The sequence below is a fragment of the Sodiomyces alcalophilus genome (genome assembly GCF_042370955.1).
Source record: "Sodiomyces alcalophilus JCM 7366 unplaced genomic scaffold ACRALscaffold_2, whole genome shotgun sequence".
Taxonomy (NCBI): domain Eukaryota; kingdom Fungi; phylum Ascomycota; class Sordariomycetes; order Glomerellales; family Plectosphaerellaceae; genus Sodiomyces; species Sodiomyces alcalophilus.
The window spans coordinates 2,946,936-2,969,638 of record NW_027263533.1 but is presented as its reverse complement, the minus strand read 5'-3'; the positions used below and the strand labels follow the sequence as shown (position 1 = coordinate 2,969,638).

At 55.9% G+C, this 22,703-nt stretch overlaps 8 protein-coding genes across 8 annotated transcripts in view; 5 read left to right on the top strand and 3 right to left on the bottom strand.

Annotated features, from left to right (window-relative positions):
- ACRALDRAFT_207366 (uncharacterized protein) overlaps positions 1-5,691 on the bottom strand; it is a gene marked incomplete at both ends in the record, with an annotated part of 10,135 nt that extends 4,444 nt beyond the window's left edge. Inside the window, 11 exons of the mRNA XM_071022227.1 lie at positions 728-1,411; positions 1,463-3,707; positions 3,791-4,365; positions 4,393-4,495; positions 4,559-4,815; positions 4,894-4,911; positions 5,071-5,079; positions 5,146-5,254; positions 5,309-5,468; positions 5,568-5,624; positions 5,652-5,691. Coding sequence (XP_070877192.1) covers positions 728-1,411; positions 1,463-3,707; positions 3,791-4,365; positions 4,393-4,495; positions 4,559-4,815; positions 4,894-4,911; positions 5,071-5,079; positions 5,146-5,254; positions 5,309-5,468; positions 5,568-5,624; positions 5,652-5,691 — 4,257 coding nt within the window. The remainder of the gene's footprint in view (positions 1-727; positions 1,412-1,462; positions 3,708-3,790; positions 4,366-4,392; positions 4,496-4,558; positions 4,816-4,893; positions 4,912-5,070; positions 5,080-5,145; positions 5,255-5,308; positions 5,469-5,567; positions 5,625-5,651) is intronic.
- Positions 5,692-5,774: 83 nt separating this feature from the next.
- ACRALDRAFT_1080120 (uncharacterized protein) lies at positions 5,775-7,091 on the top strand. Its single transcript, XM_071018979.1, has 3 exons — positions 5,775-5,899; positions 6,002-6,245; positions 6,406-7,091. The coding sequence occupies exons 1-3, from the start codon at positions 5,780-5,782 to the stop codon at positions 7,011-7,013; spliced, it is 972 nt and encodes a 323-aa protein (XP_070877191.1). The 5' UTR covers positions 5,775-5,779; the 3' UTR covers positions 7,014-7,091.
- A 64-nt stretch (positions 7,092-7,155) lies between these two features.
- ACRALDRAFT_1048000 (60S ribosomal protein eL42) lies at positions 7,156-8,499 on the bottom strand. The gene is made up of 5 exons (XM_071015530.1): positions 8,396-8,499; positions 8,106-8,197; positions 7,911-7,975; positions 7,670-7,789; positions 7,156-7,607 (listed from the first exon to the last, which is right to left on the bottom strand). The coding sequence occupies exons 1-5, from the start codon at positions 8,397-8,399 to the stop codon at positions 7,568-7,570; spliced, it is 321 nt and encodes a 106-aa protein (XP_070877190.1). The 5' UTR covers positions 8,400-8,499; the 3' UTR covers positions 7,156-7,567.
- Positions 8,500-10,119: 1,620 nt separating this feature from the next.
- Positions 10,120-11,257, top strand: ACRALDRAFT_2057677 (uncharacterized protein). Its single transcript, XM_071021812.1, has 2 exons — positions 10,120-10,701; positions 10,796-11,257. Exons 1-2 carry the CDS (start codon positions 10,510-10,512, stop codon positions 11,108-11,110), a joined length of 507 nt encoding a protein of 168 aa, XP_070877189.1. The 5' UTR covers positions 10,120-10,509; the 3' UTR covers positions 11,111-11,257.
- A 39-nt stretch (positions 11,258-11,296) lies between these two features.
- Positions 11,297-13,899, top strand: ACRALDRAFT_1074874 (uncharacterized protein). The gene is made up of 2 exons (XM_071018295.1): positions 11,297-11,738; positions 11,800-13,899. Exons 1-2 carry the CDS (start codon positions 11,401-11,403, stop codon positions 13,709-13,711), a joined length of 2,250 nt encoding a protein of 749 aa, XP_070877188.1. The 5' UTR covers positions 11,297-11,400; the 3' UTR covers positions 13,712-13,899.
- Positions 13,900-13,910: 11 nt separating this feature from the next.
- ACRALDRAFT_207362 (uncharacterized protein) lies at positions 13,911-17,288 on the top strand (the record flags this gene model as incomplete). Its single annotated transcript, XM_071022226.1, has 13 exons — positions 13,911-13,960; positions 14,025-14,119; positions 14,153-14,239; positions 14,296-14,331; positions 14,373-14,486; positions 14,592-14,649; positions 14,710-16,688; positions 16,732-16,760; positions 16,823-16,841; positions 16,944-17,005; positions 17,071-17,094; positions 17,136-17,214; positions 17,272-17,288. 13 exons carry the CDS (start codon positions 13,911-13,913, stop codon positions 17,286-17,288), a joined length of 2,649 nt encoding a protein of 882 aa, XP_070877187.1.
- Positions 16,774-19,381, bottom strand: ACRALDRAFT_1074873 (uncharacterized protein). Its single transcript, XM_071018294.1, has 2 exons — positions 18,576-19,381; positions 16,774-18,472 (listed from the first exon to the last, which is right to left on the bottom strand). The coding sequence occupies exons 1-2, from the start codon at positions 19,052-19,054 to the stop codon at positions 17,326-17,328; spliced, it is 1,626 nt and encodes a 541-aa protein (XP_070877186.1). The 5' UTR covers positions 19,055-19,381; the 3' UTR covers positions 16,774-17,325.
- A 1,654-nt stretch (positions 19,382-21,035) lies between these two features.
- On the top strand, positions 21,036-22,697 carry ACRALDRAFT_2099368 (uncharacterized protein; the record flags this gene model as incomplete). The annotated part of the gene is made up of 4 exons (XM_071022941.1): positions 21,036-21,496; positions 21,617-21,967; positions 22,029-22,464; positions 22,542-22,697. The coding sequence occupies 4 exons, from the start codon at positions 21,036-21,038 to the stop codon at positions 22,695-22,697; spliced, it is 1,404 nt and encodes a 467-aa protein (XP_070877185.1).
- Positions 22,698-22,703: the final 6 nt, after the last annotated feature.

The following is a 22,703-nucleotide window of genomic DNA, read 5'->3' as shown; positions in this document are numbered from 1 at the left end:
GAGCTGCTCACAATCACAATATCGGCTTTCTCGAGGTTTGCTTTTAGAACCTTTGTCGCGGATTGGATCGTCAGGATCTTCCACCCCGAGCCGAGAAACTTCTTCGCTTCCAGCTCCCACTGTCGGACAATCTGAGGAGGGCAGATGATGAGCGAGGCTTTGAGGTGCTGGTGGCCATGTTGAGTCCAGCTGAGCCGTTCCTCCACACTACCGTGGGGGTTCTTCATCCTTTGATAGTCGATCAAGCCGAGGGTGACCACCGTCTTTCCGTAGCCAACATCATGCGCAAGGACGCCACCTCGGGCGCGATTCGTGACCTCTGCATGAGCTCGCATGCGGATGGTGTCCGAGATGAGGTACTCTGCCGACTCGCTTTCAATGAAACACGTGGCGGGGCTTTCCTGGCGCACCATCCAGAGAACGGCCTTTTCCTGATCGGGTCTCAGTCTCATATTGTTCCTCGCGAATGAAGGCGGGAGGATGTGTTGCTCCTCGGCAAAGTCGGAACGGCCACTGGGCGAACCTGCCAACAAATGGTGGCGGACGGAGCCAGGTTCTTCAAGCTCGGATCAACGAAGCCAAACTCGACGCGGAAGCCCATTCGCTGCGTCTTGTCACGCCTGGGAGCCTTCGCCTTCTCCGCGCCATGTGTGGGCAGATGCTGCCACGCTTCGTGGGCGAGGGCCGTGGGATTGACAAGGAACTTCATCAAAAGCTCGGGGTACACCAGACTCTCAAAGTCGGGGCGCACCGAGTACAAGAGTTCTCCTGCGAGTCGCGTGGCCCCAGCTTCGACCAGCTGCACGTCGAGCTCCAGGGGCAACGGGCGCTTGTCGAGAGCCTCGACATACCGCGGCAGCACGGCTGGGTCCTCGAACACTTCCACAAACCTGGCCGATTCCCAAACCCGGAAGAGTTTCGGCTTCCGAAAACCAGCCTCAAGCTGTTCCAGAGTCGCCTGGTCACACTCCACAAGGAGGCCTTGCCGGATCTCCCGTGGGAAGAAGTGAGGGCCGATCATCCGGGTGGCAAACTCGACCACACGGAGAGCATCGCGATGAAGATCCTCGGGGACCCTAAGCCACATCCCGGAGTCATCTCTCCGATGAGCCAAGTGTTTGAACACCTGGCCGTTCGTGTTCCACAGACGGGGGAGCAACGGAACCGGGAAATACATGTCGGGAATCGGAAGCCTCAGCTGCATCAGGGGGAAGAGTCCCTGTTCGGGGTCGGGGAAGAAGCGTTCCAGACCGTGACCGACGTGCATCTCCTCGAAAGCAAAGCTAATGGGCTGCAAAACGCTCGGCGGGAACTGAGCAATGCGGAAGCCACGGCGGCTCGGCGAGAAGAAAGGTCTGAACCACCTGACAGGAATGGGACAATCGAACGTGCCACGTCCTCCTAGCTGCTCCTAGCTCGCGGGGAGGCGGCATACGATGTCCCGATATTCGTCAGGGTCAACTTTTCTGGCACTTCGAGCCAGGACCCAGTGGTCTTGTTCGGGCGAGGTGGCCCTCCCGACGTCTTTGAAAGCGTAAAGCGGCCGCTGTCGGCGAGAATCGTCGACACGCGTGTAAAGAATACCCATTGGGGTGCCACAGCATGTGCTGCGCTTGAATTGGCCTCGAAGCGTCTCTACAAGGTCGGAGACCCGGGGATCTTGGCGGCACTCGGCGATCGGGCGGTGGTTGTATGCCTCGACTTGGCAGGCGAGGCCCTGGTCGGTGGGTGAGAAGGTCAGCGTGATCATGTCGTTACCTCGCGACCAGAAGATATTCCAGTCTTCTGTGTCCGGGAGAAAGCTGAGTTCGGGATTGTCAAGAACAGCTCGAGCAATGGGCACTTTTGGGTCCCATTCCATTTTCCCCTGGATTTCTTCAGCGGCGCCTGAGCCTGCGTGCAAGAAGAGCTGCCATTTGATGCAATCCTCTTCGATGACCAAGTCCATGCGCGAATGACGGGACATGTAGTTCGCAGTGATGACTTGGCCGATGTTGATACTGGTCAAGTAAAAGACGGAGTCGAGGAAGGCACACACGTGCGTCAGCAACATGTGTAAGACGTCGGCGTTTAGGCTCGAGTCGGCGTCACCAACCAGGTCTCGGAGGATTCGCTGCGTATCGAAATGGTCGGTCGAATGGATGTCGTCCCGGGCGAGACGGAAGCGTCCCGGCAGGAGCTTGTAGAGCGCGGCGGTGGTCTCGTCCATGGAGCAGACATCGTGTTCGAGATGGAATTCCATAAAGTCATGAGCCGGGTTGCCGGCACATTCGTTGCACCGGATCTCGGCGCAAATCACGCATTTCTTTAGGCCCTTGGCTGGGTGGTGTTTGCGGAATCCGCCGCAGGGGCAGTATCGTCTTCCCAGGGTGTAGATGCGCAACAGGTCACCGACCTTGATCCACTCTCGCTTCGTGGTGGTGAAGTGAAGGGACGTCTCCATTCGGGCTGAATAAATCGAACGGCCGCCATTATGTTCTTGGCGACGACCCAGGACCGGCAAGCGACGAATGATGTCCGCTTCGTCTTCATCATCGGAACCCTTGAGGGCCGATTCTTGGCCCATGACTTGACGCTCGGCAATAAAGACGGCCAGCATGGCGGCACCAACGACCGTTGCTGTCATGGCATTACCGGCCAAATCGTGAAGCTCACGCTGTGTCTCCACCGAGATGCGAACACGGTCAAGCGGGATGGCTTGCAGCATGAGCGCCTCGGCACCAAGGACGGGCCGGCCCTGGTCCGTGAGGAAAAGATTGGCGTCTGGCAAGATGCAGCCGGCGATTCCGAGTTTGCTGTTCATGCGCTCAACACCCTGGCCAAGATCCAGCGTCTTCGTCTTGTGTTCAAGATCCATGCCTTCCTTGTGGGCCTGGAGGAAAACAATATCGAGAAGATCGAGAACCCGGTTTCCCTGCGCCTGCACAAACGCGCGCCAGGCGGTATCCCTGGGTGTCACATTGCCCCGGGCGTCGAGGCGGGTGTAGGGATGCGTCGAGCCCAAGTCTCTCTCGCGGCGGACCTTGGCGTGGTCGTAGGAACACATGCGTGCCTCGGGGTCTCTCGTCAAGTTTTCGGCAACCCGGCGCTCATCGACGAACCGAGCTTCAAGAATCCTTGGGTCGTCCGGCGCCAGGAGAAACTTGTGGATGGGAGGATGGCAATTCTCAAACCAGTTGCTGCCTCTCATGAGCCGGGCCCAGATCTCCGCGATGGACTGTGATTTCTCGCCGTAGTGCCACTGGTCGACGGCAACGAGATAACCGCGGTTTCGGGTCTGCGGAACCAAGAAATCCTTACTATCCACCTTGACAAATTCGGCGACGTAACCAACAAAGGGCATCCAAAAGTTGGAAAACTGCTTCCAGGGGGCCCCTGCGACGTTTTCCAGGAGCACCACCTTGGGACGCTTGTGGTAGATGTACTGAATCAAGGCCACAAAGGTCTGGGTAGACTCTCCTTGTCCACCTAGACGAAGGGCAGCTCGCTGTCTCTGGAAGAATTCGAGCACCTCGTGCCGAGCCGAGGGCGGGCGAGGGTCAACCTTGTCCGAGGCCTTGAACTCTTGCCACGTCTGGTTGAGAATCGAGCCGGCCCAGAGCGGGTTCCTCCGATTGTTCTGCTTTGAGAAATCGACGCACGAAGAACCTGCCACCAGCAGGTCCGGTGCCTCAGGGACAGGTGCCATGGAACCTTCTGCTGTCATGCTAAGTCAACCGACTGTCAGTTTTATTTTCATCTAGACCCCGATAATCAGACGAGAATCCAAACAAACAAGCAGAGTTCTTACGCCGTGGTCTTATCCGGATCCGCCAAGTCAATGGCATTGCGATAAATATGGCCTCTGGGTTTCGAGTTTCTGCCAATGAAAGCCGCCTTGTATTTCTCAATCTCGACACTGAATTCGTGGTTGAAGTCCAGGAGGGCTGGGTATCCTTGCGCAATGGCCGCGTCCCGGAGTTCGCGGAGGGCGAGAACGGGGGCATCCGAGCCCGAGAACATGGTTCCGATTGTGAACTTGACGCGGCTGGTGGAGTTGAGACCGAGAACCAATGCCCTGGTGAGAAGACTGGCATAAGCATCTCGTGGTCGTTCTAGAGCCCTCGGAGGCTCGCTTGAGGACCCGAGCTCGCCCCGAGGCATTTGGAAGGAGTAGGGAACGAGTCGATCACAGTCATCGCTAACCGTCACAACTATCGGAAGATGGACTCGCATTCCAAGCCCAGTCACCTCGCCAGCCCCATGGTTGGATCCCTGGCTCGATGACTGGTCGGCCATGGTGTCGACACGAAGGGGGAAGCTAGTCACCTTGGAGAGCGAGTGGAAGTTTTGGCAAAGGACGACCGAGGTGCGATGCAATGGTAGCTAAAGGGCAAGCAATGACAGGGAGACCTGTCCTCTTGAGAGGGAAGAAAGGAGGGGATAAAGAGAGCCAGGAAAAAGGAAGCGAATTAGCAAAGGATGGAAGGGTGTAAGAGTGAGAAGTAGAAAGGAACTGGCGATCAGAGGTCAGAGGGTAAAAAGAAGAAGAAAAAAAGGGAAAAAGATGCACACGAACTTTCGTGAGCTTCCGTGGGATTTATTAGAGCAAACATAAACGTGGGATAGTATATAGGGCAAGGGCATCGTGAGAGTCAACCCTACGACTCGCCTTGGATCCGTGACTCTCTGAGCGGGGATATTCGTTGATCGCCGCGTGTGAAGGGGTTCAGGCCGAGTCGCGCGCGATGCCCGGCGAGTTGAATAGGTCAGGTGGACATAGTGTGTGTCCAGAAACTGGCAGGCCTGCCTCTGCATTGCCTTGGAAGGAAATGGCTAAAGAGGTGTTCCCTTTGATATCAGAGTTGCAAAGATAGCAAAGGGGCCATCTAGAGTATAAAGGTGTTGCAGTACCAAGAGGAGTGCCATCATCTAGGCAGCATCCGAAGCGCACATATATTGTAATTCGTTAGCATTACGATAATAATAGTCACCGGGAGCCGTGCGTTCATAGGGATAGTGTGTGATATACACCAAGATAGCGAGAATAGGCAAAGAGGTTAGTGAGCTTTGGCTATAGGGTAATTCCACGCGCCAGTCCTCATAAGAGGGTCACCATGTAGAGTTATGAGGCCCCGAGTAAGTGTTGGCCTTGGACTTTGGCACCTTATGTCTCTCGAACAGAAGCAGGACAGGCATGGTGAATAAAGTGAAAAGCGACAGGGTGATGGGAGGAAGGAGGAGGTGAAAGAATAAAAGAGCCCAGATACCAAGGCTATTTGCAGAAAGCGCATGCAGGTGTAGCATTGTGTAGCATTATAAACAGAACGCCGAATCCATACTCCCGAATCGCCGCTCGAGGCATAGAGTGTTGGGCGTTTGCAATAGGAAATTCGAGTATGAGTTGAATTCAGACGTGGATTTCGAGGCAACCACACGCTCATCTGAGTGTGTGACGTCTGAATGCTTTGTCAGCAATACCTGGAATACTCACCACCAAAAGTGATCACGTGACATGAAAACAGACTGGCTTACGAAGACGGATTAGGGAGGGCCGATTCTCGGTGAGAAGATAGTATACGAAGTACTGCGGAGTAACCCCTTAAGAGGAGTCTCGTCGTTGAGCTGAGCAGAATAGGAGGATTCTCAAGGGCCATTCAACACGCACTCACTTCCACCTCGGCCCTGGGACGTACAGACTGTCGAGGACATAAGGCGTCTCAGTTGGTTTCCGTCTCCAAAACAGCGACCGGGCCAGACCAGCCACTTATACTAGCAAACGGGAGGGAGAGGCACCAAGATGGGCTCCCAGCTAGTGTCGACCGACGCCAAGAACAAGTTGGAAGACCTTTCAGGAATTACCATCCAGCCCGGGCAGAACCCGTACCAGGCCTTCATCACGGCCTGCGGAGATGACCACGTAACGTCCACTTCGTCCTGTCAAACACCCCCTTGGGACCTCTCACCGTGAATTCGCCATATCCAGGTTACGGTCCTGTCTGACCCGCTTCCCATCCCGTAGGCCGAGATCCGGGCGCTCTATTCCGCGCATAGGACCAAAAGGAACGAGCAGCAGAAAGCCAAATTCTTGTCCGCCGAGTTCAAGGAGCTGGTCATCGATCCGTTTCTCCTAAGGCTGGAAAACCCGGACATCGAGCCCGGTTTCACAGACACGAGACACTGCTTGGTATTCTGGGCCAGGCCACCAGACCATATCATCCGGCTAGCGACTCATCTGCAAACCCTGCTCAAGAATGTAGCTCCGAGTAAGTCGAACCCATGGAACCTCGTGGCCGCGATTCATGACTAGCCTGTCATTGATGGTGAACCGAATATCGTTTGCTTCAGCTTCTTCATGAGCTGTTTCGTGGTTGAAGGCTTTTTCTGGTTGACACGGTCGCACTGACACATGGGGCTCTTCTCCAGACATCTGGCTCATGCCGCAGCACCGGATGCACATGACGACCCTGGAGGTGACACACTCCAAGACGCCCGAAGAAATCGCCGCCCTGGTGGCCACCATGCGCTCCGCCATACCCTACATCACCAGCTTCACCTACTCCCATCGCGCACGCCTGGTCAAGCCCATGATTTCCTACGATCTTTCCGCCTTTGCCGTCTCCTTCGTCCCGGCCGACGGGGAACCCGCTGCGTCCCCTCGCCCCGTTCCGCCGGCCGCGGGGGTCGGCATCACGGAGGGCGACGCCTACACGTACCATCACCTCCGACGGGACGTGTTCGACTTGGCCCGGTCGACAGGCGTGGATATCGAGCAGCGGTACCAGGTGCCGAGCGCCCACATCACGCTCGGCCGCTTCTTGACGGAGGAGGACCACCGGACGCCCGAGCAACGGGCGAAGTGGGTTCGGGCCATCGACGAAGTCAACCGGTGGTTGGAGGAGGAGGTCTGGAGCGAGGGAGGCGGAACGTTTTGCGGAGAGTGGGTTGTCGGCCAGGAACGGGGGCTGGATGCTCGATGCGGTGCGTTGTGGTATGGCGGTGGCAGAACAATTAACCTGGGCGAGGGGTTTTGATGTTAGCTGTTTGGATTTGCTAACTTTCTGGGACCATTGTGTCGTGTTGCTACCATGACTTTAAACCGTCGGTGATTCGCTTCTCACGTCGTCCAGCCCGAAACGGACAAGAGAGGTGGTGAAAATTATGTCCTGCCCGTGTAGCTAATACGCGGACCGTCAACGAATGGGGGCGATGGAGCAAGTATAATCTGGCTGGTTTCTTCTTAGTTCGTAAAGGCCGATATGCACATTGTAGCGACGCTCTCCCGTCTCCCTCCTCGGACAGCCTAGAATAAACATGTGATTTTTTGCTGCGGTACATCGTTTAACCGTGACGCCTGCCCTACAGACTTGGGGAGACACGACGCGAAGGATCCCAGTTTCATCGCGGAAGAGCAAGGGCTTTTATTTCGTCCCTATGATGTGTGATGCATGATCCTCTCCTCAAGACTTGAGAGCGGGTAACCCATCCCTTCGCCGATAGTTCCAACCCGCATGATCCGTATGCCCACGTTGCCGAGAGAGAAAGTAACCATAAAAACCGGTACGACCAAACCATAACACGAGGTCGATCAGAATACCAGGGCCGCACCCTTCGTCTTCTTGTCACCGCTGTAGAGAGCCAGTTAGCGACCGCCGGGGGATCGACGAGACTCAGCCGTCCGGAAACATACCCAAGCTCAAAGTGCTTGCATCGCTTCAGCGCCAGCTGGAGCTTGGTCTTGCACTTGACGCATTCCAACCGGAGGACGACCTTCTTGGTGGTCTTGGCTTTCTTGTGGAACACGGGCTTTCTGTTGGGAATCAGCACAACGGGTCCTGGTTCCCTCGTTTGGACAACGGCGGCGCAGGACACGTCGAAGCGTGTATGCCTGACCACGTCTTCGTGAGTGTGAAAAATGGGATTCAACGTACGTCTGACCACCGTAACCGGACTGCTTGCGGTCGTAACGGCGCTTACCCTGCGCGAACAGCGAGGCCTGAATTGTGTATCCCATCTTAGCATTGTTTCTTCATTCATTCAAGACGTATACAGTCCCGTGGCGCCGGATATCGATCGAGTCGGATTCGCGGTCGGATTCGTGGAGGACACTGGGATAATCGACGAACCTTGCCGGCCTTGTACTGGGTAACCTTGTGCTGGGTGTGCTTCCTGCACTCCTTGCCCTTGCAGTAGGTATTACGGGTTTTCGGAATGTTCACTAGAGAGCCAAATCAGTCAGCCTGGTGTGTCTGTGCCCTCGTGTTCGATGCTTCGTTGCTCGTCATGGCTTGTCGTCGGCTCCCCCAGGTGTATGTATCAATCCAATCGAACCATTCCAAGCCCTCGTTCTTGACCTTTTCCACGCGGAAACTCATGCACCAGGTGTATGTCGCATGAAAATTTCAATCGTACGTACCCATCTTGGCGGCTGTTCGGTTGTCGTGTGCCGGAGTTGTCGTGATGGAACTCGTGGTGGTTGAACGCGGGGAGTGACAATCAAGAGTCGAAAATTGAAATCGCTTGTGTGGGCTGTAGGGTACGCTAGCCGGGTCGGGTGTGGCTTGAACGACCATACCCAGCCTCAACCGAGCGGCCCAGTTTTCCTAGGTCGGCTGTCATGATAGTCACGTGATGGAGCGGGTTGTCTGGCTGGGAATATGACTAAGCCATCGGCCTATTCTTGCCATCTCGCGTCAGGTTATTCAAGACGCAGTGTCGTTTCCTACGCAATGGCCCTTGGTTTCTGCCCTACATCGGATCTATGTTCGAAGCACGGCGATAGACGCATGTTTCTTCTCCTCTTAACACCAAGTATACGTGGAGTGACAAGCAGAAGATCCCGTTTCACATTAACAAATACCAGCAAGCTTCTACGATGTCTAAGGGCAGACGATGGTTTGGCACGAGAGCAAATCGTCGATCAATCCCAGCGATTCCATCGCCAACAAGGACGGAGAAACGGACAGCGCCAGGTTTGGCAGTGCATGTGATGGAATGAACGATGTGCCTGTACACGGCAAGAGGTCTATGATGATCACGGTGATGACGTGGGCCAGGATACAGAATACGACGGGAAGACGGGATTTCCCACGACTCAACTACCCGACTTGACACGCTCGCGGTTTTGGTACGAGTTGACATCTTGGAACTACCGACGTGAGAGGAAGGCTTAATTTGATTAACTTTAAGCAATAATTAATACAGTAGGTCGCGGTGAGATATCATATACGTAGAGGCATTGACAAGGTTGGTAATTATGATCATCTTCACCGGCAAAGGAAGCTCACATTCGGAGTTGAGACGCACCGAAATACGATAGGAAGGGAACGGCGATGATGGAAATTGAGTGCATTCCGTTGTCAAGAGTCTCCTCCTGTCACTGGAGATCATGGCTGATCATGGATGAACCGGGTTGTATGAAACGACTTGAATTCCCTTTCGGTGTCTTCTAACCGGGACGGCGGGGATGTGAAACGGCGTTTCGGCGTATCGGCGTGACGTCGTGATTAAAACGGAATCGGATCAACCAATCCTGTTGCACCGTTTCTACACCATCTCGACAAAGACGCGGCTTTTCATATAATACGTACGTTCCATAACTGTTCCCGGTTACAAGTCGTCTCGTTCATCTCCTTCGGCCAGACGGCCAGAGACGGAGAAATGAAAGATACAGGATCTCGCTGATCCTAACCCACATCTGATCGGCCGATCAGTCAAGACCTTGTCAGGAACGCGGCTTGAGGCGTTAAACCGAACGGTAGTTGGGCCGACCAATAGGCATGCGGTCCGTAAGACCTGTCTACTTTGTAGGTACAGTGACCAGACAAAACTGTCAAGCAAATGTACTTACAGCTCCACGTCAATAGGCAGGCGTAAGTAGGTACATTTGCTCGATATTTGTGTCGGCTTGCTGTACCTCCAAGCGAACTGCCAAACTGACGCGGCGTCCTCATTCCCATTCCGCCTCAAAACTGTCGCAACTTCTTGTCTCCGACCATCAACGTCCTACACCAGACTTAACCGCCGACATACCTTCACATCATTCTTCCCTGTTTTAGCCTTCTACTGTTCTTTCGAACATTCCGTGGCTAGGTGAGCCCGTGGTTTGTTCTGCAACTCTCCAAGCCATTCCACTCAACGACCTACGCCGACACAAGCTGACACTGATGTGATCGTCTCCCCATCCTGCTTCAAAGCCGGCTTATCGACCGGAAATCAGAACCGAGTGTATGATGGGAAGTGCGACGGATCTGCATACATCCATCGCCTCTTCTTGCAAGCTATTCTCCCGCCGGGTTTGCACCCATCCTCGGTCTGATGAGTACTCCGGCCTGATGCCCCACAGACTGACGCAGCCACCACAATGTCTGGGATCGCCGCCGCTACGAAAACGCACTGGCGGGAATATATGGCCAAGATGATGATAGACATTCTGCCTGGCATTCTGTACCACTCATCCACAATGAACCATCTCCACAAGATCGTCCCCCAGCCGCTTTCTCCCAATCCTTCTCGAGGGTCAAATGGGCAATGCATGGTCGTAGGAACTCGGGCGCAAAGGGACCCCTACCGTGGAGCTGGAGACTTATTATCATTCTTAAAGCCATCTGTCATTCCGTCTTCAAGAACCTTGTCTCATGTCTTGATTCCTCTCACTCCCGACACTACGGCTCATTCATTACATCTAAATCTCTCGCGTCCTCTACGTGTTGGATGTGCCTAGTAGGCGTCTTCTTACCCTCACTACTTGTTCCCTTTATGCTGTCTCTCATTACAATCCCGCCCTAGAGGCAGGCCTCACTGATATATCGCGTAGTTCCTTTCTCCTTTCTATTTTATTTTGTTTTTCTTTTCAATTCTGAACCCCATCTTGAATGATCGCGCTAGCCTTCCTTTGACGCCTCTTTGTTCTTTCTCTACGAGGCATCGACCTCGCCTCTCCCATTATCTTTGTGACGTCTGGCGTATCAGCGGCTTTCTCTCGCGCTGGCCGGATCAAACCCATCGCTTCGGACACAGAGAAGGGAAAAGGGAACGAGCTACTCTCCCCGAGAGGACGTTTCTACGACTTATACGGTTTCTTGCGCCAGCTCCCAACTCGACGACATGGATTCCATTTCTTCCCTCCTGAGCTCCCGCTCCTCTCGGTCGAGCTCGACCGCATCAAACAGCATTATGTGTGAGAAGGACGAGCTTCCGCCACCGGCCTCCCGGCGCAAACCCAGACTGCCCCTCCGCGCACTTCTCGGCAACTACCTCTACAGAAGAGTGGCCCTATGGATGCTCCTCGTCTTATTCGTCTTGTCTGCGTTTTTACTAAGGTCAGGCGTTCGTGCCAAGACGGCCAAAGTCGTCGGCTTTGATGGATTCCTGGGCCCTGCACAATCAGCACCACAACCATATCCGCCAGCATTGCCAAATATGCCTCCAGAGAACCCCGAAATCCCCGCTGGCCGGGGGTACCCAGAGGAGCCAGGAGTGCCAGCACAAGCTGAAGAGGATGACAGGCTCAAGGCCCTGGAGGAGGAGAGAGAAAGAGAAAGAGAGAGAGAAAGAGAAAAGGAGATGGAAATGGAAATGGAAATGGAAATGGAAAAGATGCGGCAGCAGTATCAGAAGACGCTGGAGGCGCAGAGGCAGAAGAAACTTGAGAAGGTCAAGGAAGGGAACCAGAAAGCCAAGGGGGAGAACAAGAAGGCCAAGGAGGAGAACAAGAAAGCCAAGGAAGAGAACAAACTCCATTGGATCATCTACAAGCAGTAAGTCGCCCTGGACCGGTACTGGCCGTCCGTTTCAATGCGGCTGACTCTTCCTTACCAGTCTCAACGGCTATTTCAGTGGCCTAAAGTCTCTGGTACCCATCGAGGAACACGTTCCCGAGTGGCCCAATCCGGATTACACCGGACCCATCACGGTCGCGAAATCCCGGCATTCGGTCCCAGCCCCGGAGCCTTTCCGGCCGTACCCCGACTACAACTCGGAAGAGTATCTTGCCAAGCACCCGCCCGTGGTGGAATGCTATCTGGACGAGGGGGCAACTCCCGTACCAGACATTCATGCTTTCCCCGGCGTGCCGCAGCCTCATCCCGACCCCGCGTTTGGCGACTACAAGATCTTCGGTATGCGAGACGACGTCTGCTTCGACCGTTTCGGCCGCTACGGACCTTATGGCCTCGGCTACGGCAGACACGAGGGCGGCACCGGACAGGGTATGGACACGGAGCATGCGGGTGCAGAGGCCGTCTGGGCCAACACTGGCAAGATCGACTATAGCAGGGTCGATTGGGGTGGAGCGCAACAGCGCTGCGTCTCGCGGAATGCGCAACGGTTTGTCGACATGGCGGGTGACGACAGGGAGTCCCCGCTTAGCGGTAGTGACAGAGACTACGGGGATCAGAACGGCATCAGAAAGATTGAGCGCCAAGCCGTCCTCGTTCGCACATATGTCGGTTACCGCTGGACCCCGCACGCCGTCCTCAACTTCCGCGCCATGATTTCGGAGCTGTCTCTCAAGTCAGGCGGTGAGTACACGGTGCACTTCCTGCTACACGTCAAAGACCGGAATGCACCCATCTGGGCCGACCGGTCGGTCGTTCAGCGCATCCTGGCCGAGAACGTGCCGCCCGAGTTCCACTCCATCTGCACCCTTTGGTCCGAAGACCAGATGCGGCTCTATTACCGCGGCGATTTTGGCAAAACGTTCCACACGCCCTCGAGCCACCCCATCCATGGCGTGTATCGTTCGGCACACATGCCCATGCAGGTGTTCGCTCTGCATCATCCGGAATACTCCCACATTTGGAACTGGGAGCTCGACATGCGGCATACCGGGTCATACTACGAGCTCTTCGACCGCATCGGTTCCTGGGCTCGAGACCAGCCGCGTCGACTTCTCTGGGAACGTTCGGCCAAATACTACATCCCCGGGCTGCATGGTTCCTGGGAGGAATTCTCGGAACTGGTGGCCAACGAGACGGCAGCGTCGGGTCGGCCACCGATTATGGGTCCCGTCCGTTTCCCCGGTCGCAAGCCCCTGATGTCCGAAAGGTCAGCCCACGGCAGGCGGGTCCTGCCCCCCTCGTGCGACGAGGGCCAGCCGCCGGAAGGTTGCGGGGTCGGCGAAGAGGCGGACATCATCACGCTCAACCCGCTCTTCGACACGGAGAATTCGGGCTGGGTCTTCTCGCAGGACGTGACAGGCTACGACACACGACTGAGGCTCCCGCCACGGCGCTGTGCCATCATCACGGCGTCGCGCCTCTCCCGCCGGCTCCTGCTCGCGATGCACGAAGAGACGTGGCGCCACCGCCACTCCATGTTCTCGGAGATGTTCCCGCCGACCATGGCGCTGCACCACGGCTTCAAGGGCGCCTACGCGCCGCACCCGGTATTCCTCGACCGCGGCTGGGACCTCGAGGCGGTAGAGCGCGCCTTCAACGGCGGTCGCGACGGCACGTCGGGCGGGCCGGGCAGCCCCTTTGATCTCCGCAACGAGCACAACCACAAGGGCACCAGCTGGTACTACCACGCCGAGTTCTCGGGCCTGCTGTGGCGCCGGTGGCTCGGGTACCCGCAGATGGACGGCCGGGGTGACGACGGCGGGCGCGCGGGCGAAGGGGTGCTGCGGGGCGGGCGGCAGGAAGAGGAGTCGGCGATGAGCACGGGGCGGATGTGTCTCCGGAGCATGTTGCTGCACCCCATCAAGTTTGACAACCCAGCGGAGAAGACGTAGCCAAGGTCGTGGTTACTGCATGGCATGGCGTTCGACTATTCAAGTTTAAAGTCTGTATGTCTTTCATAACGACAGGGTCGTTACGAAGGACCATCAGATAGATTCGCGACTAGGGGATATTTGCGGAATTATTACTTGGCGTTCAAGGCGTATCTTCATAATGGTCAAACGGTTCACGGATCTCAAATAAATTGAGAGTATGACAGCAGAATTTGAGAGTGAAGATTCCAGTGATGTCCGGAGTAGCGAGTGCAAGGTAGAAAGGGATCCCGCCATTGCCTGAGGAGACTTGGTGCACGGACTCATGATGCAGGACGCTTAGCGAGATGCTTAATAATCACTGCCCGTCTACGGCGGATGTTGATGGCCTGCGTAGGTACAGTGACGAGACAAAACTGTCGAGCCAATGTACTTACAACACCACGTTATAGGTGTGTGTAGGTAGGTACATCGGCTGGACACTCATGTCGAGTTACTGTACCCAGGTACCTATGCACGGGGAAAACTTGACGTCTCGTCCCGTCTGGGGTGACTCGACTCAATAGGTAATTAGAGTACCTATATACACGTACATCACTAAGCAGAAATTCCGTCGGATTCTTATCAGCCCGCCACCCAAAGTCCGTCGATACTTTCGCCGAGTCTCTGTACATACACATAGGTACCTCGTACCACCTTACCTCAATTGTACTTTACGTCTGCCACCGTCTCCTCCCTCCGAACCCTCCCCGTCATCCGTTCATCAACATCTCCCCCCGCCAAATCATTCGACGGGGTCCGCCTACCTTAGGCCCTGCTTTACTTCTGCGTTTTTTCCTTTCTTTTTATATATTCCATCCATCGACAATCCGTTAGCGATACTGCCTCCCATGCACTGAAGCCCAGCCGGGCAGTGTCATCGCCTTAGTTGTTTCCCGTCAATCCCTTTCCTCGAACCAGTTTGCCACCGAGGTCAACACATTAGTCGGATAACGAGGGAGAAACTCGACTGGATCAAGCGCCATACAAGTGAAAGACGACAAGATGAGCTCTTCTCCGGCCACTCTGGGCAAGTCCCTCCCAGCTTCCACCTCGCATCCGCCCGCCGTGCAGCAAGGTCACGCCACCTCGAGCTTCGAATCCTCCCGCCGACCGAGCCAAGCAGGCCCGTCCGCCCCCAGCGCCGCTCCTAGGAAGGGACAGGCGGCCCGGAAACAGCACAAGAATCAGCGACGTCCTGCACTGGGTGGCCATCGTCAGAACTCGCACCCAGACGACGATGACGCCATGGCCGAGATCAGGGCCGTTCGAAACGCGTCGAGCCGCCGTGGGCAGACGTCCATCACGCACCTTCTCAACTACAGCTTGCCACCCCGCCACTACCAGCATCAGCATACCCATCACTATTCCCATTCGCGAAGCTACCGACGTAACCCCACTTGGGGTCCCGGCTCGGGGCACCACCCGGCCGACAAGGCGAAATACGTGCATGCCAACTACCGCTTCGTGGTATCACCCGACGGCAACTACTCCACGCAGGCCGTCAACGCCGATGAACATCTGCAGTGGGGCGATATCCTGCAAATCCTTGCGTCGGCAGAGTCTCAGGCGACAAGTTGCCCCATCTGTCTGTCCGAGCCCGTCGCCCCGCGAATGGCCAAGTGCGGACACATCTTTTGCCTTTCGTGTCTGATCCGCTTTATGAACGCCTCCACCAGCGACGACGATAAGACGAAGCCGCCGGCGAACAAAGGCGCGAGGTGGAAGAAGTGCCCGATTTGCGAAGACCTCATCTACCTGCATGACACGCGGCCGGTCCGTTTCTACGCCGGACAGGAGAGCCCGTTACCAAGGGTGGGAGACGACGTCGTCCTCCGGCTGATGGCGAGGACGGCCAAGTCGACCCTAGCGCTGCCCTGGGAGGGCGGTTCCGATGTGCTCGGCGTGGAGGACGAGGTGCCGTGGCATTTCGCGGCGAATGTAATGGACTACGCCAGAATCATCAAGGGAAGCGCGCACTACATGCTCGAGCAATACGACGACGAGATCGGGGCGCTCCAGAGGCAGGAAACGGAGGACCACTTGCTGTACCACGAAGACGACGAGTGGACCCAGAAAGCCATTCGGGCCGTCAACGCCGCGAAGGAAAAAATCCAGGACCTCGGCAAGGAGACTTCCAGCCTGGCACCGGCTGGCGCATCCAATGGAACGGGGAAAGAAACAGACAACGGGACAGGAACACCAACAGGGACAAGTCAGGACAAGCCGACGCAGCCCGAGTTTTACTTTTACTCGTCGCAGCCACACCTGTACCTCTCCGCCCTGGACATCCGCATCCTCAAGGCCAAGTACGGGGACTACTCGGCCTTCCCGTCGACGCTGCTCCCGCGCGTCGAGCACATTTCTACCGGCCACGTGCTCGACGACGTGCAGCGCAAGCGGGCCAAGTACCTCGGCCACCTGCCGCGCGGGTGCGTCATCAGCTTCCTGGAGTGCGACTGGACCGACATTGTGCCGGCCGAGATACTGGACAAGTTCGCGCCGGAGATTGAGAGGCGGCGGAAGCGGAACCGCGAGAAATCCGCCCAGGAGGACCGCGAGAGGCAGCAGGCCGAGCGGCTCGAGGCGGCGGCGCTGCGCAGCGCCACGGGCGCGCGCCGGCAGTTCTACGACCCCATCGAGGAGGAGCGCGTGCCCGACCTCAACTCGGACGATTTCTTGCCGCTCAGCGCGAGCCAGGCCGGGACCACGCCGCCCGAGTCGCGGCCGGGGTTCGGGCCGCTGGCGTCCCTCTCGACCAGCCCCTCGGCACAGAGAACGGTATGGGGCACCCCTGCGATTCCAACGTCGCCCGATCTTGGGCCAGACCTGGCGCCGGTACCTCGCGGGCCCGTGGACGACGGTTGGCTTCGGGACGACGATTTCCTCGACGCCGCCGAGCTCTCTTTCCAGATGGAGGCTCTGGGCGTTGAAGGTAGCTCGAACGGCGGCGGTGGTGGTGGGAAGGGGAAAAAGAAGAAGCAGAAGATTACACTGATGAGCACTGGCGGCCGGAGAGGAAACTAGACTTGTTTTTTTTTTTTTTTTTTTTTTTTTTTTTCTTAGAAACTCGGGGTGTTCTGCGGTGTTGAGAGGGGGGTTTTCTTGCGAAGTCTGATACTTTTATCCGCACTTCTTTTTTGTTTCTTTGGGGGAGTCTTTTGTTTTCCCTTATACTTTCTTTTCTGGACGGGAATTGTCTCGAACAGTCAAGTAGAGCGAGGCATCCCGGGTTGTCAGTCTGTCAAGACGATCCCATCTAGGGAACAATTCAGTGTTACACAGCGGGACAAGAGATTACAATCAAGCAGCCACATACTGGCACACACACGTTGTCTGAGGTACTCAATGTCCTGAAATGGTGGGTGTGGATGCATGTTTGCCGCTGACTCCCAACATAACATAGCTCTTCTCCGAACAAGACACATCACGTTTACCTCGAAACCCATCCCTCTCTCCTCTCACCGTCTTGTCACAACTGTACGGTGGGATCGTGCCTTGCGGCAGATAAGCAAGCGGACATTGGCTTGGACGCTGCTAAGACGACTGGACTATATGAACACAGAAAGCACTAATGGAATCTGATGCATCTGGTGTCATTCATCCTCCCCAGCAACTGGCAAACTACGAAATCTGTTTCCCCTGGCCGTCACATAATGCAGCTCCTCGTCCACGACCTCAGCGCCGTCCTCCCCTGGCAGCAGGTCCTCAATGGCCCATGCGATGCGTTCCGCCCCGACTCTCGCCCCGCCAAGGTTCCCCGCCGCCGGGCCGAGTCGCAACCCGGCGAAACGGCCCGTCACGAAGAAGGGCAAGTCTTTATCCCACATCAGGTCCTCGGTAATGCAAGGGAGACCTCCATGGCCCTCAATGGGATGGCTGGCCAGCAGAGTCTGCAAGTAAGGCAGGGCGAAAAAGTCCGACTGGATCCCCGTTGCAAAGTAGAGAAAGTCGAACGCCGGCATGTCCGGGATGGGAGGCTCCGTCTGCACATGCCAGACCCCCTTTCCGGCGTCGAACGACGCGCCCGAGACGCAAGTGTGCTCGTGAAGGGCCAGACGGCCGGCTTCCACGTGCTTTCTCAGCTTCTTGTGATAGGTGGGGGTGATGCTGCCGCCGTTCCGAGCGGTCAGGATGTGCTGGAGGCGTTCGGCGTCCGAGTCGGCGCCCCAGAAGTAGGCCTGCTCGACGTTGCGGAACTTACCCATCCACGAGAGATCGACGTCGAAGAGCTTGACCTTGCAGGCACCCCTCATCATGTGCCAGACTTTGGTGACACCGCGGCGAATGGCCAAGTCGGAGAGCTGGGCTGACGTGAGCCCGCCGCCGACCACAAGGATGTTGGTCGTCTTGCGGGCGGCGATCCGGTCCTGGACCACGGCACCCGGAAATTCGCGAATCTGCATGCTATGGCATACCTGAGGCGGAGCAGCCCCCTGGGCACCGACGAGTCCGGGGATGCATGGGATGCGGGGCTTGTTTCCCGGTCCCACGGCGAGGACAACGGTCCGGGCGTAATGGCTGTGCCCCTTATCTGTCCGCACAACGAACAACTCGTCATCCGACGCAAGGTCCTTTACGATGCGGTAATCGATATCTTGCACCGCCTCGTGCCGGACGATATTGTCACCGCATAAGTGGTACCGGTCAGCGATGCTTCGGCAGTGGTGTAGGAACAGGGATGTCGGCGGGGTGAAGTAGTCCTTTCTATCCCGTTCGTCAATGTCGATGATTGCGTGATGCCTTTCGAGGGTCAGTGTCAGTAAGCTCCATGAAACTTGACTTTTTTTTACTCTTCAACTCCTATTTGAGTTGGCGGACAGACAAGGAAAGCAAAAGAACATACCGGGGATTACGGCCTTTGGCGCGGGATCTCCTGAGGTGCTTGCTGACTTCCTTTCCGACGCAGTTCTTGAGCTCATAGAGCTCACCCTCCACCCCCTCGGCGTGGGCCATGGCCAGCAGCGCGTCTCTGTCGCTGGGATCGACATGCCAGAACATGGGGCTTCGAAGATGTTGAATATCAAAGGCTGTAAACAAGGTCTTCCAGCGGTTCATCCACTGGTTGCCGGTGGCGTCAAGGACGAGGGTGGAGTAACGTCGTGTCTCGCACGGGGTGCGCTTCTCCATGACACGACCATTCTTCCTATTCTTCAGAGCCATGCGGCGGCCGTATTTCTTGATCCAGTGGTACCGCTGGTGCTCGTCGTCTGTAAAGAGGGCTGAAGGGGAGGGTTCGCAGAGCCTGGAGGCCACGGCCAGGCCACACGGGCCGGATCCGATGATGATCACGTCATGGATGACCGTTTCGTCGACCTCGCTCATTTTGGAGGGCTACTTGTCGGGAGAAGAACGATGGGCCCACACTGGGGGAAAGGCATATGGAGTACCTAAGACATATAAAGGGGATGAGGCGGGGGAAAGGGGCAGATATAGGAGAGGACATCACTTCACGACCTGAATACCTACTACCTGCTACAGTACCTGCCTGTCCCTGGCTGTTCTCCGTGCCTGAGTCATCCGTGGAAGCAGCATCCGGGCATGAGGCATTGAGAGCTGTACAACACGTTCCTATAGGTCTTTTGGGGATGACCTTGATGGCCCATCTCAGAGTCGTCCAATCGACAACCTGGGGACAGCTTCAAGCGCAGTTGCCGCTTTTGTTATAGGTACGTAATAAGTAAAAGGGAACAATGGTATTTCTGAGTCAATACGACTGTCGTGCTCTACAGTGGCCTTTATGTCATGAGTTGTGGTGGAAGTGTAGAGTGCAACCGGGATTTGGTGGGAACCTTGATGGCTTTAATGGCTTTTTTGTGGTCAACTATCACGTAGGATGATGAAAGAAATATAGGCCAATGGCGCAAGCAATCGGCGAGACGTTTAATAGGCCATGGAGGTGTCAAGCTGTTTTTGAGGAGTACCTAGGGACACTTCCATGTTCTGGCTTGAAGATCGAGCTGGAGGACGAGGTCGACGAGAGGCAAGGTACTGGATAGGGCTGGGCTGGGGTACATTTGTACCTACAAAGTACAAAGAGCCTGTGGGCAGAAGAGAAAGTAGAGGCATTCTTCAAGACTCGACGGTTACTAACGAGTATGCGTAGAATATAAGGTGACTATGGATATTCCGTACAAAATCAGAATCCGTCTCATCTTCAGCGGCTAGGGATATTCGGGTTGGGACACCATCGTTGCTGCATTTTCACCGAGTGGCTTAGTCTTTGAACAGAGCAAGCTGTAATCAACGATTCCGTAGCTCTATAACGGGACTTGTGCGATGCTTGGGATAGTCAGTTGGCAAATCCTTCCCATTCGGTACCCTCAGGTGGATGAAGAGGAGGAACAAAAGGGATGATGACTTGTTGACTTCTTCACCCGACCGAGGGAAGTACTCGGTAATATAAGGTACCTACCATCCAGGATGCATGCTATATGCATATACATGCACAACATTGCATTATCACCGACAAATTATGCTCAACAGATACTGCCAAGGTACCGGGACTTTAGTCGCGTTATAGTGTAGTGGGGTGCGAGACGTGAAGCTACAAACCACGACACGAGCGGGAAATGACGCCACCCCACTCCCTGCATTCGCCCAACTTCCATGTCGGATTTCTCTCGGGCAATTTAGGGTCAATTGGCTGTTCCGCCTCTCCTTATCCCGAGTCGAGTCGCATGTCCAGGACTTCAATTTCAGGGTTGGAGAAGAAAAGAAAAAGCCGGGCAATCGTCACATCCCTTTCCCCAAAACTCTCCCATCACCGTACCTGTACCTGTACGTACTTAGTAAAGGTAGAGTGACGTAGCTTATCCAGTAAGCTCCTCGCAATTCACATTATTATACGCGTTTTCGGTTCTGATCCTTGCCAAGGTCAAAAATTCCCAACTAGGGGCGAACTCGAACAACACAACCACCTACCTGCTTCCTCATCCCCTTCGTTACTCGACTCGACCACAAGCCCGAGACGCGACGCAACGGCAAAGAAGGCCGACGCCTAACGCACTTTGTCATACCTATTCTTTACCTACTTACCTATTTTATACCTGTTCTCTCTTCGCTTGTTTTGCGACAATCCGGCCTCTTTCACCACTGCTTTCGCCCTCGTTACATGACCTTGCTTGATACCAACCAGAGGCTTTTCCGCGACCCTATCCTATCTTAACCGGTCGGTTCAATCGTCGTCGAACCTTTCGTCCTCGCTTCTCTTTATTTTACACGCCTATTTCTCTCGGATTCGCTACGTATCCGCTATATCAACACACGCCAACCAGGCCATAACGATCATAATCAGAGAATAGCCATGTCATCTCCATCAGAATCGTCTTCTGCGGGCAAACGAAAGCGCACCGTCACCATGACTCCCGGCCCCACCGAAATGGTAGACGCTCATCTGCAAGCCTCGTCTCGCGACGCCTCCGGCGAAGAGGGAGACAGCACGGCTCCCGAGTCGGCCAGGCCCGCCCATCCATCTAAGAGACAGCGCGCCAACGCGGAACGCACCCCGAACGTGGAGGGCGAGCCCAGTGACACCACCGAGGCCAGCGCCGACATTGCCGACCGCGTCAGCAGGAAGAACCGCAAGGCGACGGCCGCCACTTCTACTCCTACCGGCCCCTCCCAGAGCGAAAAGTCCGAGGACGTGATGCCACCGCCCCCTGTCGGCAAGCTCATCCATCCTGTAGGCTACAAGACCAACGACCCCCCTGTGGGCCGCCCCATCCGTGTCTATGCCGATGGTGTGTTTGACTTGTTTCACCTCGGGTACGTCTTGATTGTCTTGTTTCTGTTATTATTATATTTCCTTATTATTATTGTCGTTGTTTTTGTCATCTCCCTATCCTGTGCGATTGCTTCCACCAGTGCTAACACCGACTCTTCCAGTCATATGCGACAACTCGAACAGGCCAAGAATACCTTTCCCAACACGTACCTGCTGGTCGGCGTAACCGGTGACGTGGAAACACACAAACGCAAGGGTCTCACCGTCCTCAGTGGTGCCGAACGCGCCGAGACGGTCCGCCACTGTAAGTGGGTAGACGAGGTCATTCCCGACTGCCCGTGGATCGTCACTCCCGAGTTCCTCGAGAAACACCAAATCGACTACGTCGCCCACGACGACCTCCCCTACGGCGCCGATGAAGGGGACGATATCTACCGCCCTATCAAAGAGCAAGGAAAATTCCTCGTCACGCAGAGGACCGAGGGCGTCAGCACTACCGGCATCATTACCAAGTTAGTACCACAAACCTACAGTGGCGAAGTAGAGAACACGAAGCTTACCATGTGCTCATAGGGTCGTTCGTGATTACGAAAAGTACATCGCTCGCCAGTTTAAGCGCGGCGCGTCTCGCCAGGAACTCAACGTCAGCTGGCTCAAGAAGAACGAGATGGATCTCAAGCGCCACGTCCAAGAACTGCGCGATAACATCCGCTCCAACTGGGCCACCACCGGCCAGGAGCTCAGCCGCGAGCTGCGCCAGTTCTGGCCGTCCTCCCGCCCGCAGAGCCCCGCGCCCAGCGCCCGGACCTCCTTCTTCCCCAACGGCAACGCCTCGGCCGCAGCCCTCTCCTCGTCCAACGGCGAGGCCGCCCTGACACCGACATCGGCCGCCAAATCTCGTTTCAGCATCGACATTCCGCCCATGACACCGGGCGGTTCCGCCGGCAACGGCTCCAATGACTTTATCACCGGCTACGCTCTCGGTCTCGTCGGTGGCGTCCGCTCTTGGGTATGGGCCCCTTCTCTACAATACGTCAAAAAAAATTCCTTGTAAAGCTTTCATTTTCTAATTCCTCTTTTCCACAGATGACAAAGAGCCGACGGTTCGACAGCGATAGTCCCAGTCGGCGCGCCAGCGAAGACGACTCGGATGAAAGCGACAGAAAGAGCATGCGCGGCCCCCTGGCCAACTCGAAACCGAAGCCCGCCCAGGCTCCTGGTACTTCAACAACAGTGCCATGAGATCCG

Bases quoted from the DNA above. Each gene is read 5' to 3' on its own strand.
- ACRALDRAFT_1080120 (XM_071018979.1), top strand. From the start codon at position 5,780: ATGGGCTCCCAGCTAGTGTCGACCGACGCCAAGAACAAGTTGGAAGAC. The intron at 5,900-6,001 runs GTAACGTCCACT...CCCATCCCGTAG, and splicing joins CGGCCTGCGGAGATGACCAC to GCCGAGATCCGGGCGCTCTA. The intron at 6,246-6,405 runs GTAAGTCGAACC...GCTCTTCTCCAG, and splicing joins GCTCAAGAATGTAGCTCCGA to ACATCTGGCTCATGCCGCAG.
- ACRALDRAFT_1048000 (XM_071015530.1), bottom strand. The intron at 7,976-8,105 runs GTTCGTCGATTA...TACACAATTCAG, and splicing joins CCCAGTACAAGGCCGGCAAG to GCCTCGCTGTTCGCGCAGGG. The intron at 7,608-7,669 runs GTATGTTTCCGG...GGCTCTCTACAG, and splicing joins TGCAAGCACTTTGAGCTTGG to CGGTGACAAGAAGACGAAGG.
- ACRALDRAFT_2057677 (XM_071021812.1), top strand. From the start codon at position 10,510: ATGCATGGTCGTAGGAACTCGGGCGCAAAGGGACCCCTACCGTGGAGC. The intron at 10,702-10,795 runs GTAGGCGTCTTC...TATATCGCGTAG, and splicing joins CTACGTGTTGGATGTGCCTA to TTCCTTTCTCCTTTCTATTT.
- ACRALDRAFT_1074874 (XM_071018295.1), top strand. From the start codon at position 11,401: ATGCCTCCAGAGAACCCCGAAATCCCCGCTGGCCGGGGGTACCCAGAG. The intron at 11,739-11,799 runs GTAAGTCGCCCT...CTTCCTTACCAG, and splicing joins CATTGGATCATCTACAAGCA to TCTCAACGGCTATTTCAGTG.
- ACRALDRAFT_1074873 (XM_071018294.1), bottom strand. From the start codon at position 19,054: ATGAGCGAGGTCGACGAAACGGTCATCCATGACGTGATCATCATCGGA. The intron at 18,473-18,575 runs GTATGTTCTTTT...GACCCTCGAAAG, and splicing joins GCCAAAGGCCGTAATCCCCG to GCATCACGCAATCATCGACA.